Source organism: Pteropus medius, unplaced genomic scaffold (assembly GCF_902729225.1).
Source record: "Pteropus medius unplaced genomic scaffold, Ma_sr-lr_union100, whole genome shotgun sequence".
Classification (NCBI taxonomy): domain Eukaryota; kingdom Metazoa; phylum Chordata; class Mammalia; order Chiroptera; family Pteropodidae; genus Pteropus; species Pteropus medius.
Window position 1 is genome coordinate 3,838,429 of NW_024354498.1, and position 17,070 is coordinate 3,855,498.

General features: G+C 41.9%; 2 protein-coding genes across 3 annotated transcripts in view; one reads left to right on the top strand and one right to left on the bottom strand.

Annotated features, from left to right (window-relative positions):
* Positions 1 to 1,720, top strand: part of MAP3K15 (mitogen-activated protein kinase kinase kinase 15) — an 86,275-nt gene extending 84,555 nt beyond the window's left edge. For both annotated transcript variants that reach the window (XM_039852230.1, XM_039852231.1), the window contains exons 27-29: positions 579 to 670; positions 752 to 828; positions 1,371 to 1,720. In XM_039852230.1, the coding sequence (XP_039708164.1) occupies positions 579 to 670; positions 752 to 828; positions 1,371 to 1,458 (257 nt within the window). In that variant the 3' untranslated portion in view covers positions 1,459 to 1,720. The remainder of the gene's footprint in view (positions 1 to 578; positions 671 to 751; positions 829 to 1,370) is intronic.
* PDHA1 (pyruvate dehydrogenase E1 subunit alpha 1) lies at positions 473 to 16,839 on the bottom strand. Its single transcript, XM_039852232.1, has 11 exons — positions 16,630 to 16,839; positions 10,982 to 11,041; positions 10,257 to 10,430; positions 9,327 to 9,453; positions 8,310 to 8,401; positions 7,425 to 7,517; positions 6,438 to 6,593; positions 6,184 to 6,255; positions 4,033 to 4,100; positions 2,688 to 2,796; positions 473 to 2,262 (listed from the first exon to the last, which is right to left on the bottom strand). Exons 1-11 carry the CDS (start codon positions 16,834 to 16,836, stop codon positions 2,098 to 2,100), a joined length of 1,323 nt encoding a protein of 440 aa, XP_039708166.1. The 5' UTR covers positions 16,837 to 16,839; the 3' UTR covers positions 473 to 2,097.
* Positions 16,840 to 17,070: the final 231 nt, after the last annotated feature.

Here is a 17,070-nt window from a genome sequence, read left to right on the forward strand (position 1 = left end):
GTACAGAAATCAAATCACAATGAGTGGGGCAGGTGATTATAAAAGACCACCAGAACTTTTGGGGGTGATGGAAACTTCTGTACTTGTTGCACTGTGGTCACATGACTGTGCTCGTCAAAGTTCATATAGTGCTCCATGCCTAAAAAAAAGTTTACTACATAAATTATACTTCAGTAAACCTATCTTGTTCCTTTTGTGCCACTTACTAACGGGCGACAGCTACCTCTTGGAATGCGGTATGGATAAGCTCTGACACAAAAATCTCAAAAACCTATTTCCAGTGCAGTTAAGGATGTGATTCCTTAGAAAAGGCATTTTAAGGAAGGGAATAAGCATTTTAAAGATGAGAATAAGCATTCTAAACTAAAGGTCATAGATAAGGTTATCTGAATTTCTGGGGTGTGAATCCAAGAACTGTGGATCAGTGTGCAATGTATGTGTGTTCGATCTGAGACACACTGAATTCATTTCCTTTTCATGCCACATTTATCTTCTGGAAGTTTATTTCAACCAATTTGTTACTTGTGAAGAGTTTTACTGTTACACATCAATATATAACAAATTTCTAATCATTACAGAGACCCCAATATCCCTTCGTTGGAAGAAAACGGATAAAGAGCTTATAGAGTGGTTACAACTGCAAGGAGCAGATGCAAATGCAATTGAAAAGGTAAATTCATAACCAAAAAGAAAACCATTCCTCTGCTATTATTACCAAGCCGCTTAGCTCCTATATATTTCTTTGTTTCAGATTATTGAAGAGGGTTATACACTTTCTGATATTCTCAATGACATCACTAAGGAAGATCTAAGACACCTCAGACTACGGTAAGAATAGCCTCAAAACACTTTGTATAGTAGAAAATAACTTTTTGTATGTGATTATGCTTTTAAATAAAGTAGTAGAAAACAACGGGCTGGTACATTCTCCTATGGCTTCGTCAGAAAGCTCCAAACTCTGGAGCTTTCCCAGGTTAAAGTTGGGAAAAGCCCAGAGGTGACGGAAGCTGAAGCCCTGGTGGGAAAAGTAGGAAGGTAAAACAGAATAGCTCTCCCGCACCCTCTTTTTAAATTGCAATCTGCGTCCTTGTCCCCACATCATCTTAAACGGCCTGCTCTAAACAGACCCACCAGTACTCCTGTACATGCCTCTAAGGCCATGTCCCACTCCTGCTGGGGCACAAGTGTCATCTCCCCCCCACGAAGAGAACATATTTCTATTTAAGGTAAGCCTTTTAAGACTAGACGGCAACTCTTGACAAGCCTAGAATGATATACTTTCTGCCATAAGAGCTCCTGAAGAAGTATTCTGGAGTGTTGCTTTTAAGTCTCTTTCTGACTCTAAAGATGGCTGTGTTGTTGTTTTGTAGCGGCGGCCTCCTCTGCAGGCTCTGGGCCGCAGTCTCCCAGTACAGACGACGGGCTCGGGGGACCCCAGCCACCGAAGATGAAGCTTAACCAGTCAGCTAAGCCAAGCCAGGGGAACAGAGGGAGCAAGGAGCCAATATCTTTGTTGTTAAGCATTACTATTTTTTTTTTGAACCTGTTATTCATCAATGTTTTATACGTGACTAGAACTGTATTGTGAGAACAGTGATTGTGAACCCTAATTTTGACATCTAGGGTAAAGAGCTTATAGAGTGGTTACAACTGCAAGGAGCAGATGGCGTATTCAAAAATGGAATTGTCCTGGCTATAATTAATAAATGTTTTGAAATGATCAGTGTGACGAGACTTTAGCACCGACACGCACATACAGTATTAGCTGTGGGGTAATGCGAGTATGACAGGTGGCAGAGTTGCACAGGCATACAAGGACTTGTTAAGAGTATACAACTCACTCAAATAGAACTGTTTTAGGAAATAATTTGAAGGAAGGTTGCACAAACTGTAATTACCTATTTTAGACCTATACAAATCTCAAATAACCTTTAACATTCACATGAAATACTTAAGTGTGCACTATCTTTTAATGCAACACTGTATAAACTGCATGCAATTACTATCTTAATCTACCTAAGTTGAGAATAAGCATTCCTTACAGTTGCTATCAATAGCCCACTGAAGGTGTAGTCATCCATTATGTGTAGCCTCTCATTAACTGACGGACTTAAACTTGATCCACTGATTTGCACCCCGAACTTCAAAAGGTGGATCGTTGGAGTAGATGTGATAGCCTAGTTCTTCCAAAGGTGGTTCAGGATCAGATGTGGCAAACTGGGCGGCATCTTCGATTTCTTTCCTCACTTCAACGTCAATTTCCTAAAAATCAGATTACAGTTCAAGAGAATTTTGAATGAGCAGCTTAGGTACCAACTTGTCTACCCAGAGCCTATTGCTAATAGTCTGCTAGTAACAGAAGTACTTAATAGCCCCTATTTTCAAAATTGTTATTTTTTTTTAACTAAATGACACAATGAATGATCTACCCAGGAATATTTTGGAGTACGGACATCAACTTTTAAAAAAAGATATACACATACCCTGGTGAGGGAACATTTATGAAAAATCTGAAGTCTGTTTCTAGGAAAAAGAACTGTGTTCTTGAGGGGTTTAAAGGCTTTGTCAATATGACTGAATGTCCCCATGGTCCTACATACTTTCCCATTAGGAGTGGCAGCGTTTTGTGTAGAGAAAAACTGCTCAGAAAGGAGAGCCCGCCTTTAAACCGCCGAGAGTAATGGTACCTTTAATTCTTCGACACTGGCAAGATTGTTGTTCACCATTCTATCCTTGAGGAGCATGATAGGGTCGCTCTTACTTCTTACTTCCTGAATTTCTTCTCGTGTACGATAACTAGAGGGAGGGAAACATAGTTAGAAGTAGGTAAGAACACTTCCAGTTTGAGCAAAAATAATTCTGTGAAACACGGGAGTACGTTTCTGAGATAAAGGAGCACGTCAGCACCTATGTCACTGAGGGAATGGCAGAATTACACTTTCAAAGTATAAGAAAGCCTAACGTTCTGTAAGAGCTGCTTATATCTTTCATCAAAAATTCTACACTGGCAATTCACCTGGCTTCTCTGGCATTCTGACAACAGGGGCCAAGTTTTTATTTGCTGCTTTGATCTAGATGTAGGGTATGAAGTGGTAGAGCCTCTTTCGGTGCCAAATGTCCCATCCTTTTGAGCTGCTACATTTCACGTGTGTGGGGACAGTGGAGATGGTTCTTGTATGGTGATAACCACAGACCTTGAGGCAGCAGAACATCAAACAGGATATAAATGTGCCTTGCCTTTCTTCCTTAAGACCCCAGAGAAATGTGGCCAGCAAAAACCTGGATAGCAGGTTTTCCAGTTCTTAAATCTATAATACATCCTCGTCCCACACATTATTTGAAATAACACTAAAAGCAAGGGCTCTACCATTTTTTGAAAATAGAAATACACAAAGTGCATTTTTCCATATAAGTTGTTCTTTATAATAAAACATATTCCCTTAGAACGCTATTCTACACTCAAAGGCTTGTTATGGCTTGACTAAATCTTGTGTCGCACTCTGGAACTGCAGCATTACATCAAAGAGTTAAAAAGTGACAAGTAAAACTCCTATCTTCTAGTGTAACCTGTCCTTTTGTGACTGCTCTATTGTAAAATACTGAATATCCCATGTGCCAGTTGGCCTTGCTCCATGCCAGCCAGAACATTTTCAAATTCTGCCTCTGCGGGAGGAATGTACCATGAAGAAATCTGGGGCAATGCCTACAAAAGTTAAGTGCCCCCCAGTATACTACTCTACCATCAGACCTGCTTTATGGTAAAATTCCCCTCCGCAATTTAATTTTCTTATTGCTGCTCATGCTAACATGTAGATACTATACATAGTAGGGATTTTCAGAAGGCTTTCTGTATTGAAACCAGTTTAGTGGGAGGCACTGCTTTCAGACCAGGAATCAACTACCTGATGCCAACTAATGCAATGCATGAAGCCTACTGGTGTCTGGCTTCAAAAGCAAATATTGAAGTGCTTTATTTTTCCATGTGAGTAGCACCACTCAAAGCCTACCACCACAGATTTCCCATGACCATACCTGACTCCAGGATCACTCATGCTGTGTCCATGGTAACGGTAAGTCTGCAGCTCCATCAGTATGGGCCCCTAAAACAGAACCCAAAGGACAGTAGGTGAGATGACAAGCACAGCACACCAATCCACAGCCTCGAATGTACACCTTTCAGGATCAAAGATACTCATCAGACCTTCTATAAATCAGCTGAGTTGTCAAGAATTTATTAGTTGACTTATCTGTTCTCATTTCTAATATCGATTTATTGCATGTTTCATCATTTTTAACAGGAACCTAATAAAAGCAACCTGCCGCAGCTTGTTTTGAATCAAAAAGGCATTCAGCATGCTATACGGCCCATTAATATTAAAGAATCGTCTATTTCAGCAGCATTGCATTTGATACATAATCCTATAAAAACAGCTTTAAGGAAGAAAAATCTATTTGAAAGCAGGTATGGTAGCAGGAGAGGGCATGGCTTTTATCTTTAGGGTTAATAGGCTAGTCTTTCCCCCCAGTCACAGATGAAATGACCTACAAGCACTCTGATCCTTTTAAAACTCTAGAGAAAAATGCTAATACAAATTCTAACAGATTAAAAGCAAACCTCTATCTGTGCTGGAAAGTGCAGAAGGATGGGAGAACTAAAGAGAGGCTAGGTAGGTGAATTTCCACCTCATACCCATTTCAGTTTCACAGAGGCTGGCGACCAATCCTGCTTCACACAAATCTGGCTAGTGTGTAACAGGAAGTTGGCATGCACTGAAGACCTGATTCGTAACCCAGTGACTGCTGAGAGTCTGGCTAGCCCAGCTACCACCAGGTAGCTTGCTCATGCTGCATTAGCTCACTTCTAGAAGACAACTTTGAACACAGAGGAAGGAGGGTGGACCTAGAATCCCTGGGCAGTTTGGTGTAGTAGTTGAAAAGAGGGATTCTGAGTCCAAATGCTTGGGTTCCAATATGGCTGTATATATGGTAGCTATGTACCCTTAACTGCTTTGTGTCTCGGTTTCCTCATCCTGCGAAATGGGCAAAACAGTAATAACCGAGCTCAGAGTTGTGCCAATTAAATAATACATAAAAAGTACTGCATGTATTACCTGACACACGTCAACCCCTCAGTCACCTATCCAGTTATGTAATCCAGCAGCCATGTGGAAGCACAGTGGGTTGGGCTAAGGGGCTGGTGATAAGGGGGTTTCCAGACCCTCCCTTAATTCCAAGATCAGGCTTTGGTCAGGCTAGGAAGCTCAACACATGCTATAAACCACTGATCCCGTTTCCATGTATGGTTGGACCCCACATATTCTTTCAGAACTAGGGGAGAGAGGAATGGTATCCATCACCCAGGGCCTGGGCTCCTCCTAGTCCTGAAGTCCTGATACAGACTGCTGAGCCTACTAGCATCAACCTGCCATCTTAGTCGTACTCCATTTTATTCCTCTTGTTTAACTGCTCTGGATTTCCTTCCCTGCTTCATCCCCTTTCTCCTAGTTTCATCCCGCTAGCCGAATTTTATTTGCATTACTGGCCAAACAAACCCAGGGGAAGTCGCTAAAAGGCAAACCTCAGGGGCATGCTTTCTGAGCTGTGGAACACTGATCTAGGGAGAAAAACATCTTTCCACTAGCTCCGATGGCACGTAAGCCTCTTTTCAGGCCAATCTCACTCTACTGCTAAAACTGAAAGGTTAAGATTCTTAGGACTGAAACACCAAGACTGCAATTATATACTTTAACCATAACATTTAACTTATAGAAGACAAAGTTATACTGAATGTCTACTATATAAGCAAAGTTCTGTGCTGAGCACTGTGGGAGTCCCCAATCTGTTCATTTACGGGGCTTATACTTAACGGGGGTTGGAGACACATAACCAAACCAAAAGGCAAAACAGATTGTCACGATGAAGACAGAAGCAAGATGCTGAGGAAGCACTGGAAGAAAAGGTTTACCCCACATGGGGGCAACATGGAATGTTCCCAGGAGGTAAGATACCAAGACAACACTATTTATGAAGGGACCTGATTCACTTGACTGGCCTCTGCTTCTATCTTATACACATTAACAGCTACCCCTGAATAGCTACGACGGACATGGGGGAGGCATTCTTTCAACTTTGAGATAACCATCATTAGAAACCTCCTGCCTAGAGGCCTAAGAGAAGGCTTACCTTTCCAGATCTACAATGGGCAGCTGCAAACTTCGTCGCCTCCCGGACACACAGGACATCCATTCCATCCACCTGTTAATGCATGGGAAAGGGAGCAAAGCGTAAATCACCAACCTAAAACCATTTTAATTCTACCTGACCTGTTCCTGCACTAAGAAAACATAACTCTTCAATTTGTCTGCGACTATCAAGGGCACACACAGAAGTATCGAGCCATGAGGGTATAGCCCCGGCCCTGTGACAGGTGTCCTTACCCTCAGCCCAGGAATGAAGTCACCTCTCTTGTAGTAATCAGTGCTGGCTGCTGCTCTCTCAACAGATGTTCCCATCCCATAGCGGTTATTTTCACAGATGAAAATACAAGGTAATTTCCACAAGGCTGCCATATTGTAAGCTTCGAATATCTGACCCTGGAAGTGTGTATAAAAAGTTCAAGTGGTTTCATTTTGCTCTTTTTCTCTAGACTTCATCATCTTAACAGCTACTGCTCTACGTGGCAGAGAAAGCTTTCATAAAAAGATAAAAAGCCTCATCTTCTATAACCAAGCTTTTCAGGAAAAGAGTGTGTGTGCTGGCAGGAAGAAGGAGAGTGAAGCAGCAAGCATCATCTCTTTTGCAACTAAGGGAAGTGACAAAACATCACCTCTTATTTCTGTGAGGTCAAAGCAGAGTAGTACAGACCGCACCAGGGAAAAGATCACCATGTAAAAACACGTGATACTTAGTTTTATGTTTGTTCTAAGTTCTATGAGACCCACTGGGTACCCAGAGCAAACCAGCAATGAGCATCAGCATCCACAGCAGGTCCTCAAGAGTGTCATCCACAGACTGGTAATGACTCGGACCATGAAACAAGAAGGGCAGAGTCAGAGCTCAGAGACCACGAGAGGAGTTTGACAATGCCAAGGCACTGAAGACACTGAGTCTGGACATTACAGTACTCGTTTAAGAATTGGTTTACGAGAGGTTAAAACAGAAAAAGATCCTTCGCCACAGTTTGGGAAGCGCTGAGGTAGACAGAGCTAAGGAGAGCTCCCTCAGGAGCGTGCCCCCATAAAGCACTTGTAAAATGTGCCAAGAGGCAAATCTCTAATCTGGCCATAAAACTAAAATTGAGCTTGCCATATGAATGGCTAGTTCAACTAATAAGTAACATACTTCTTTACAAACTAACCTATGAATGTATAACACTTTGAAAATAAAACTCTATACATTATTAGAAAGTTGAGACAATTACTCACCTGATTAGCAGCACCATCGCCATATAAAGTCAAACAGACTTCATCTTTTCCATTATACTTACAGGCCAGAGCAATCCCAGCTCCCAGGGGCACCTAATATTAAGGACAATCAAGAAAGGAACCACAGAAATCTATGAGGGGAGAAATTAATGCTCTGAATTTTAACTCCTGGCCAGAAATTGAGATAGAAATTATACTGTTGCTACAAACTCTCTCTACGCCAACCCTATCTCTGCTTATTCCACCAATATTATAAACAAACCAGTAAAGAAGAATAATTGTTATGCTGCATTGCAACCATTTAAGCAATAACCTTTCTGCACGCAAAGATTCAATTACTAATTCTAAAAATGAAACCTAGGTTTAAAAAAAGCATACTGTAGAATCTCGATATATTAGAAAGTAAACCAAACAATCTAGATATGGTTTTATGCTGTTACTTCTTCATAATTCACTAAATCATGAGAACAAGATAGACTCCATATCCATAGAAGTTGGCTTTGGATTCTAACTAGGCCCTGAGATCCTGATCACCTGCCCGTCCTCATCTGGCATGAGCCCTGTCTCCAGCAGGCAGCGGCAGGGCAAAGTGGATGTGACAAAGCAATTAATGTAAATATAAATAAAAAGCTGAAGGTATAGCTCCACTGCTGGAGGCTCTTGCTTACTTACAAAACATAAATACGAAAAAGGAAAAATTTTAAATCATGGTCCAAATCTATTAAGTGATCAAATGGTAGGCTATGAAGCAATAGGTCTTTTAAGCACACTAAGCCCCTAAAGTACTAAAATACAACAGAGGGAAGTCCTCTGGGGTATGAACTATTGTAAAGACACAGGCCAGGGCCAAATCTAGAAAAGCATGCAATCCTTATCCTCGACTACCTGAGCTCCAACGATGCCATTGCCTCCGTAGAAGTTCTTGGCATACATATGCATTGATCCACCTTTGCCTTTAGCACAACCTCCTCTTCGCCCTAGAAATGACAGCACATGTATATATGCATCAAAAATCAAATACACAAAACAAAACCATATCCCAAGCATTTACTCAAGAGGCTCAACCATTAGAACTCAGAGGCCGATTCAACTGTATAAACACCTGCCCCTCTATGCAAACACATATCCCTCGTCTCCAGGTCCTTTTGTAATGAAGGTCAGACCAGTCTCGTGTCCTTGACCTTTCCAATTTTTCCAGCTCTCTAATCATTGTTTCCTTTGGATGTTGGTGTGGTGCCTTGGACTTTTTTTTTTTTCCGCCAGTTACAAACATCTTCCTTTATCTCCTACACTGGCACACTAAACAGTTCAAGAGTCAAAGGGGACAAAGACAAAGGGATATTAAGAAGATTCCTAGAATTTAAATTGCATACCACGAAATGCTTCTACTCAATTTATTTTCTGTGGCTGCTAGATTTCTGCTGGCATGTCTGAGTAATTATAAAAGTAATTCTGATTTTATAGAGCTAACCTTTTAAAACTTACACCTGAGGAGCCAGATGACCTCAAAATTGGTCGGTTTACTTAAAAGCATAATAGAAATAACAGCTCCTAAAGAGGTTTTTTTTTTTTAACTCAGAAAGGTTTTAATATTAACTTATAACGGTTAGTGTCTTTTTTTTCCCCTTGGCTGTGCTGTCTTCCCATTCCCATGGGACCTGCTTTGGGTTAAGGCAAAGGTCCAGAAAACCTTTTATTTATTTTTATTTTTTTTAGTGTTTTATTTAATTGTTAGTTGAGTATATAGTATATTGGTTAGACATTTATATCATTTATGATATGATCTCCCTGACTCTAACACCCCTCTGGCTCTACATACAGCCATTATATTACTGCTGACTACATAGGAGAGATTTGAAAACTTAATTCACTAATTTCCCCTTTTGTAAATCAATAGCAAACCTGTAAGCTCTGTGAGAATTTCTCGGACAGAAAGCCCACGAGTAAAGGTAAAGCCATGAGCTCGATAGGCTGTGATCAGATGATCTGTGGGATTTATGCCAGCCTCCAGGCCCACACAACAAGCTTCCTGCATTAAAGGAAGAAGCAGTGATGAGTCAATACAATACACATTTCTAGAAAAAAGCCTTCCTAGACCATTATCAAACATTTGGCCTAGTCGAACTCTTCATTAGTAACTATAGAAAGTAGCTCTAATTTTTTTTTTTAATCAGAAACAGAGTGAAGAGTAAGGCCCAAGCCAGAAGCCATAAACTGACAATCCATAGATGTGCTGTTTCCTTTAGCCTGTACAGTAATTTGGGGGGGAAAAATCCTGAATCAGATGTCAACATTAAAATACTGAGAATATCATGAAAATCAAGACTTCTGTCTTATCTTGAAGAAACAAACAACAGGAAGCATTAGCTCCATATTTCTATACAGCACCACTGACTGGAACGAAATCATGACATAATCTACAGGTGGGACCTGCCTATCCCAGTTCACCACCAGTCCCTGTCACCGCCAGTCAGTCTATTTTTTGTATAGCTGGCCTTCTTCACTCATTTAGTCTGCCTAGCTGGCCCCTGTAGGCATCTGAATTTATAACCTTTGGTCTAAACCAACAAAACAAACAAACAAAAAAGAAAAACAAACCCTTTCCCCCAAAAGTATACCCAATAATGATGATCACAATGCCATAAAGGCATAGGAAATCAGCAATGTGATGCATGAATAAATTCTTTAGCATAAGCTTCATAGCGGGTCTCAGCATTCTCATTTTTATTCTAAAATACCAGCCTGGAATCCTTTGGATGCATAAGGCAGGGTTAAAGACACAAACCACACTTAAATTCCTAAAAACAGTTTTATTACAAAATTATCACTCACTTGACCGTCACACAAGTGACAGAAACCACGAATGATTTTCTGTTTATACAGCTGATCTGCCTTTAACTCCATTCGGCGAACAGTCTGCATCGTCCTGTAGTATTTGAGCCCATCCTCTCTGGTGAGCACTGTTGTGACAGGAGGGCCCTCTTCCAGCCGGTGGAGATCACACTTCTGAAAATCAGTTACCTTCCAGTTACTACATTATAAACAATGCCAACCCATTCTAAGATCTAACTCCATCACAAATAATATTTCACTCAAAAAACCCACAGGAGCACATCAGAAATGCTGCATATTGCTTCTGACTCCTTACATCATAAAGCTCACTGCAATGGGATAGGGTTTTGAAGGAAGAAAATCTTTCTAAGACGACTTTCACTGAAAGCCCCTAGAAGTCAAGCGGGTTATAGGTTAAAAGCCAAACTTTCAAAGAAGCATTCTAAGAATCTTCCCATTCAAATGTTTTACCAAATCACATTCTAAACTTTGGAGTAAGTCTAATGTTTTTTACTTCACCTCCCCCCACCCACATACACACCATGAAACACCAGCAAGTTGCTAAGTGTAAATTCAAATTTTTGCTAAACTTATTTGAACCTCTGATTCTAGAACGTTGGGAAGAAAATGGTGAAAAAGCATATCAAAATGTTCTATTCCCAAGGTAAAACTGTATATCAAAGTGTACTGGTGGGAAAATTAACACAAAGTAAAATATCTCTTACCTTAATTTCAAATGTAGCATCGTTTGCAAAATTACGGGATGCCACCAGCACTCTGCTTGCCTTGAAAGACCAAAATATACAAATATATCAGTACTTTTATTGTCAGTTATTTTAAAAGTAATTATTATTATTACTCAGTTATCAGGATGCAGTCCTGGAACTTGAATAAGCCTCAACATATTCATGGGCTTATCTTCTATTCTGTTCAGTGCGTTGAGATCTTGTCTTCCAAAGTGACTCCATGCTTTGGCTAATAAAACACGATGGTTACCCCATGGGACAGCAAACAGCAGGAAGAGAATGGATGCAAAAACCAAACTAATCTACTTAGTCACTTTGTTTTCAAAGAAATTACAGTGAGAATATAATGAAGTTAATGGCCAAGCTAAAGAGACTGATAATCTGTGGGCTTTGTTTATTTATGCTAGTCTTCATCATAAACAGATATACCGAGCAAGCTAAAGCTTCAGTTTCAGAATTACTCGTCAAATAAAAAACTATGATTCAATCTTTATTTCAGGAAAACCATTTTTCTATGAAATGGATCGATAAGAAAAATATTTTCAACTACTCAAAGCATGAAATAAATATGTTAGTGAGAAATGTACCAAAGATACCTAGCGCTGACTTAAAAACAACAGACTTGAAGGACGGTTTATAATTTGAACAGCCTCTATCTTGGGTAGCTCCCGCAGAAGGGAGAGAGGTTCTCTGCAACAGTGTTTCCTTCTTGATGTCTGAGTAGCTGTCAGTGCTTGAGGGTGGGGTAAAAAGTTGGGAAAAATGTTTCCTTTTCACTCTTACAATCAAACATACCTGCTTGCACCAAAAGTATTCTATGGGATGGCTATGGTCCAGGTTAGACCACAAACATTTAATTAATTAGTGTTAATGTACTATTTTAGCCAATTCTGTCATGTTTTCACACACAAATGTGTAAACCGACATGACTTCTTTTCATGGAGACTTGAAGCACATTCTTCAGATCCCACAAAAAGTACTTTTGATATGTTCGTACAGCCATCCAGCTTCTAGTGCTGGACTTGATCTTGGTGAGAAGGGTTAAGATTGACCTAAGTGTACCTCCAAGTATACAAGCCTACCAGCAGAAAGCTATTATCTACTTAATGCTTCAACCATCAATATACCATTATCTACTAAACCCAGCAAGACAATGGTGTTGCTGGAGGAAAAACGCTTAAATACTAGAAAAAAAAATGCTTCGGTTAAGTTAGAGGTAGACAGAATTCATTAACATATCTAAGTGAAGAAAATTGAGAAATTTGGGAAGAAGTAGAGATGAGAGGAGCAAGGTGACAAACAAAACGTTATATTTGGCAATCATGAAACAGACATGTTATTTTTGGCAGTTAAGAAAATTGTTTTAGACTTGTGGTCATGATGGCGGAGTAAGTAAGTGCTGTGCCCACCTCCTCTCATGACCAAATCAAAATTACAACGAAATTATAGAACCACCATCATTGAGAGGCACCTGAAGACTAGCTGAACAGAAGTCCTATAACTAAGGATATAAAGAAGAAGCCGTGTTGACTACTGGAAGGGCAGAGATGCAGAACGGGCAGGTCCCAAACCTTGATCACCACAGTTTGGTGATCGAGAATTGGAAGGGATATCTCGGCTGCGGAGGTGCCCCTGAGGAGCAAGGGGTCCCAGCCCCACACCAGGCTCCCCAGCTCAGGGCTCCAGTGCCGGGAAGAGGAGTCCCTAGACCATCTGGCTGTGAAAACTATTAGGAATTGCATCCAAATGAGACAGAGGGCTGCTGGAGACGTAAGTGTTCCTCTCTTAAGGGGCCCACACACAGACTCACAAACTCAATTTGCTTTGGGCTCCAGCACGAAGACAGCAGCTCAAAAAGCACCAGGCACATACAGGGGACTAAAGTGACTAGCTTCAGGGTGAGGGCTGGAAGATCAGGGGTTTGGACAGCTCTTGCTGGGGAAGGAAGCGCTGGCAGGTGCCATTGTTCCTTTGTTGAGCCCTCACCCCACACAGCCAGTCCAGCACAGGGAGAGCACCAAATCTGAGCTCTCCATTAACCTGGCTAACACCGTTTGCCCAGCCCTGGTGATTCCCTGAGAACCCACCGAACTCAAGCGCCAGGCCTGAGCCTCTTCCAAAGGCTCCTCCACATAAGCAGCCTGCCTTGGCTAGAGCTGCGGACTTTCCTAAAATCTCTCAAAGGTCCATGAAACCCAAATTAGCAGTGGCTGGCCTTGGTGTGCCCTGTACCTCTTGCTAAACTACCCCAAGCCCAGCACAAATGGTGACCTGTCCTAACTTGCATTATAACTCCCATCAGGTAGCCCCAAGTCTGGCAGAAGCAGCAGCCAGTCTTGGCTTGGAACGTAGCCTCAACTAAGCAGCCATAAACACGGCACAAGTGGCAGCTGGCCTCAGCACATGTCATGGTGCCCAAAAAGGGGTCCCAAGCCTGACAGAACAGTATCCAAAGCAATCTACAGATTCAATGCAATCCCTACCAAAATACCAATGCTGTTTTTCACAGAACTAGAACAAATAATCCTAAAATCTATATGGTATCATAGAAGGCCCCAAAGAGCCAAAGCGATCTGAAGAAAGAACAAAGTTGGAAGTATCATGCTACCTGATATCTAACTATACAAGGCTATAGTAATCAAAATAGCATGGTGCTGGCAGAAAAAGACACAAAGATCAATAGAACTAAATAGGGAGCCCAGAAATAAATCCACGCCTACATGGTCAATTAAACTATGACAAAGGAAACAAGAATATACAATGGGGTAAAAAAAGTCTATCCAATAAATGATGCTGGAAAAACTGGACAGATACATGCAAAAAAATTAAACTAGACCACTTTCTTACACCATATACAAGAATAAACTCAAAACAGATTAAAGACTTAAATGTAAGATCCAAAACCATAAAACTTCTAGAGGAAAACATTGGTAGTAAACTGTGACATCGCTCTCAGCAATTTTTTTTTTTGATATATCCCCTTGGGTGAGGGAAACAAAAGAAAAAATAAACAAATGGGATTACATCGAACTAAAAAGTTTCTGTGCAGTGAAGGAAAGCATCAACAAAATGAAAAGACAAAACCAACTGAAGGAGAGAAGATATTTGCCAATGATAATGTCCGATAAGGGATTAATATCCAAAATGGATAAGGAACTCATTACCACCACCACCAAAAAAAGAAAAAAAATACGATTAAAAAATGAGCAGAGAAATGGAACAGACATTTCTCCAAAGAGGACATACAGATGACCAACAGGCACATGAAAAGATGTGCAACATCACTAAACATCAGAGAAATGCAAATCAAAACCACAATGAGATATCACCTCACACCTGTCAAAAAGCTATCATCAATAAATCAACAAACAAGTGCAGGCGAGGATGAGGAGAAAAGGGAATCCTCCTGCACCGTTGGTGGGATTGCAAACTGGTGCAGCCACTATGGAAAACGGTATGAAGGTGACTGAAAAAATTAAAAATAGAACTACCTTATGATCCAGCAATTCCACTTCTGGGTATTTATCTGCAGAAATCCAAACACTAATTTGAAAAGCTATATGTACCTCTATGTCCATTACAGCATTACTTACAATAGCCAAGATATAGAAGCAACATAAGTATCCACTTATAGACAAACGAATAAAGAAAAGTGGTACATATATACAATGGAATATTACTCAGCCATAAAAAGGAATGAAATCTTGTCACTTCTGACCTAAAGGGTATTATGCTAAGCGGAATAAGTCAAAGAGAAACACCATATGATTTCACTTATATGTGGAACCTAAAAAACAAAATAAACAAAACAGAAACAAACTCAGATACAGAGAACGAATTTGTGGTTGCCAGATGGGAGGGGGTTTGAGGGGAATGGGTGACAAAGGGGAAGGGGGGATGTACAAATTGGCAATTATAAAAATAGTCACGGTAATATAAAGTACAGCATAGAGAATATAGTCAATAATATTGTAATAACAATATATGATGTCAAAAGAGTACTAAACTTTTCTTGATCACATTTTAAGGTATATAAATGTCTAATCACTGTTGTATACTTGAAACTAATATAATATTGTATGTCAGCTAAAAAATTGAAAAATAAATTTAAAAATAAAAAATAATTTTGTGGGGCCAGAAATATTTCTTGTATCGAGAAATAATCTTCCAGGCACAGCTACAGACACTGTAGTTTTGGAAAGATTTAAAACTTGAAAACCATCCAGGCAATAGTAACTGAGAACAGGTAAATTGTTATTTCTCCATCCTAAAGTGGAAACAATAAAAAAAATGACAGACAGTTCTATGTAATTGAGAGCAGGAAAGTAAAGTCAAAGATTATGAGCGCCAGAAAGCAGTGGGATTCCTAGAGGGGTACACTTCCTACCTTTTGACCATCTCTTACTAACCCTTACTAAGCTGAGTTACCACAAAGACCTGGAGGAGTTACTAGAGCCAAAAGTGCAAATCAAAGCTTGTCTGCAGTTATACCAAGAAACACTACTTCCCTGTGCCTAGAGGACAAAGAAGTTTAGGCATTGGGCACGTCTGGAAACTGGAGCCAGAAAACAGTGCTAACCTCTAACCCCACCCTCTCCAGCAGCGCTGCAGTTTTCTTTAGGTTACCTTTACCCTAGAGTGTGAGTGTGGTGAGTGAGTGGTGTGTGTGTGTGTGTGTGTGTGTGTGTGTGTAAAGGGAAGGCAGTTTCCTCCGTGTTGTGTGTGTGTGTGTGTGTGTGTGTGTGTGTGTGTGTGTGTGTGTAAGGGAAGGCAGTTTCCTCCGTGTTCTGCCAGACTGCTCTGGAATTGACTGCCAAGAAAAGCTCAACGTTAAGGGAGGAAAGGGGAAGAAGTTTGTTTCTCGGGAACCTGACCCTGTCTGAACCCTCCACAGAGCCAAGCGTAGGTGTTCAACACATGTATACCAAACCGGGCACTCAAATGATAGTATTTTACACAAATGGCACCTACAATGCACTATTTGGCAAACTTTACACACGTGTCACTCGTTTAAGCCTCACAAAAAACCCACGAGTTAAGTATTTATTACTTCTATTTTAGAAATGAGGAAATTGAGCACAGGCCTATTTAAAGAAATTTAAAAACAAAAAAACACTTTGTCCGAGGTCGCAGGGCTAGTAAATGGTGATGCTGGTGTTTGAGGGAGCCACTCGGTCTCCAGATTCCATGCTCTTTCACATACTATATGGCCTCTGGCTCAAGAGGAACGCAGTTAGGAAGATTTTAAATGAGTGGGCCGAGAAAAGGGGGTCAATTGGAGACTCGAGGGTGCCCGAGGCCCCTTTTTTGTCTGCGATAAATGCATGGGCACTTCTAGAAGACGCCTCCTAGCCCCGCGCCGGGAGCCGTGGCTGACCTCCACGCGGACCTTGTAGAGTGTCCCCGTCCCCTGTCTACGCAGGTGGCCGAGCAGCCACTCTTTCCCGGTCCCGGAATGGAGCGCACCGGCTAAAGGTAAAACGAAGGCCTGTGGCTCTCGGAGCGCCGGCCCCCCCGCTCCCTAAGCGGTGCCACATCGCGTGCCCCGAGGTCCCGCCCGCTCTACGCGTCCTCGGGTCTTGGGCCCCTTCTCAGCCCCCCACCCCGGGGCGCTCAAGCCGCCTCACCGGCTTCTGGGCGGCGCCCGACAACACGCGGGAGACGGCGGCGAGCATCTTCCTCATGGACTGAGGGCAGTAAGAACAGCTGCAGCGGCGGCGACTACCACCGACACAAACCGCGCGACCCAGATGTCTCCAAGTCTCCTTCACCGGCCGGGAGCGGACGGCACGCCTTAACCACAGCGCTACGTGACAGTGACGGAGAGACGTCATACGCCGCGCCGGGCCGCGGGCCAACCGGGACGATTCCTGGGGTATGCCCCGCCCACCTGAGAAGCCCGCAGCCGCCCATTGGGTGTCGGCGCCAGAGGGGGCGAATATGGGGGGGCTCTCCTTCACCCCGCGCCCGGCAAGTGTGGAGCCACGGATCCGAGAGCGCATGCGTTGGGAAGTGGGGTCCCGCCTCCAGAGCCCCGCAGAAAAAGAGCCTTCTTGGATCTAGGGCCA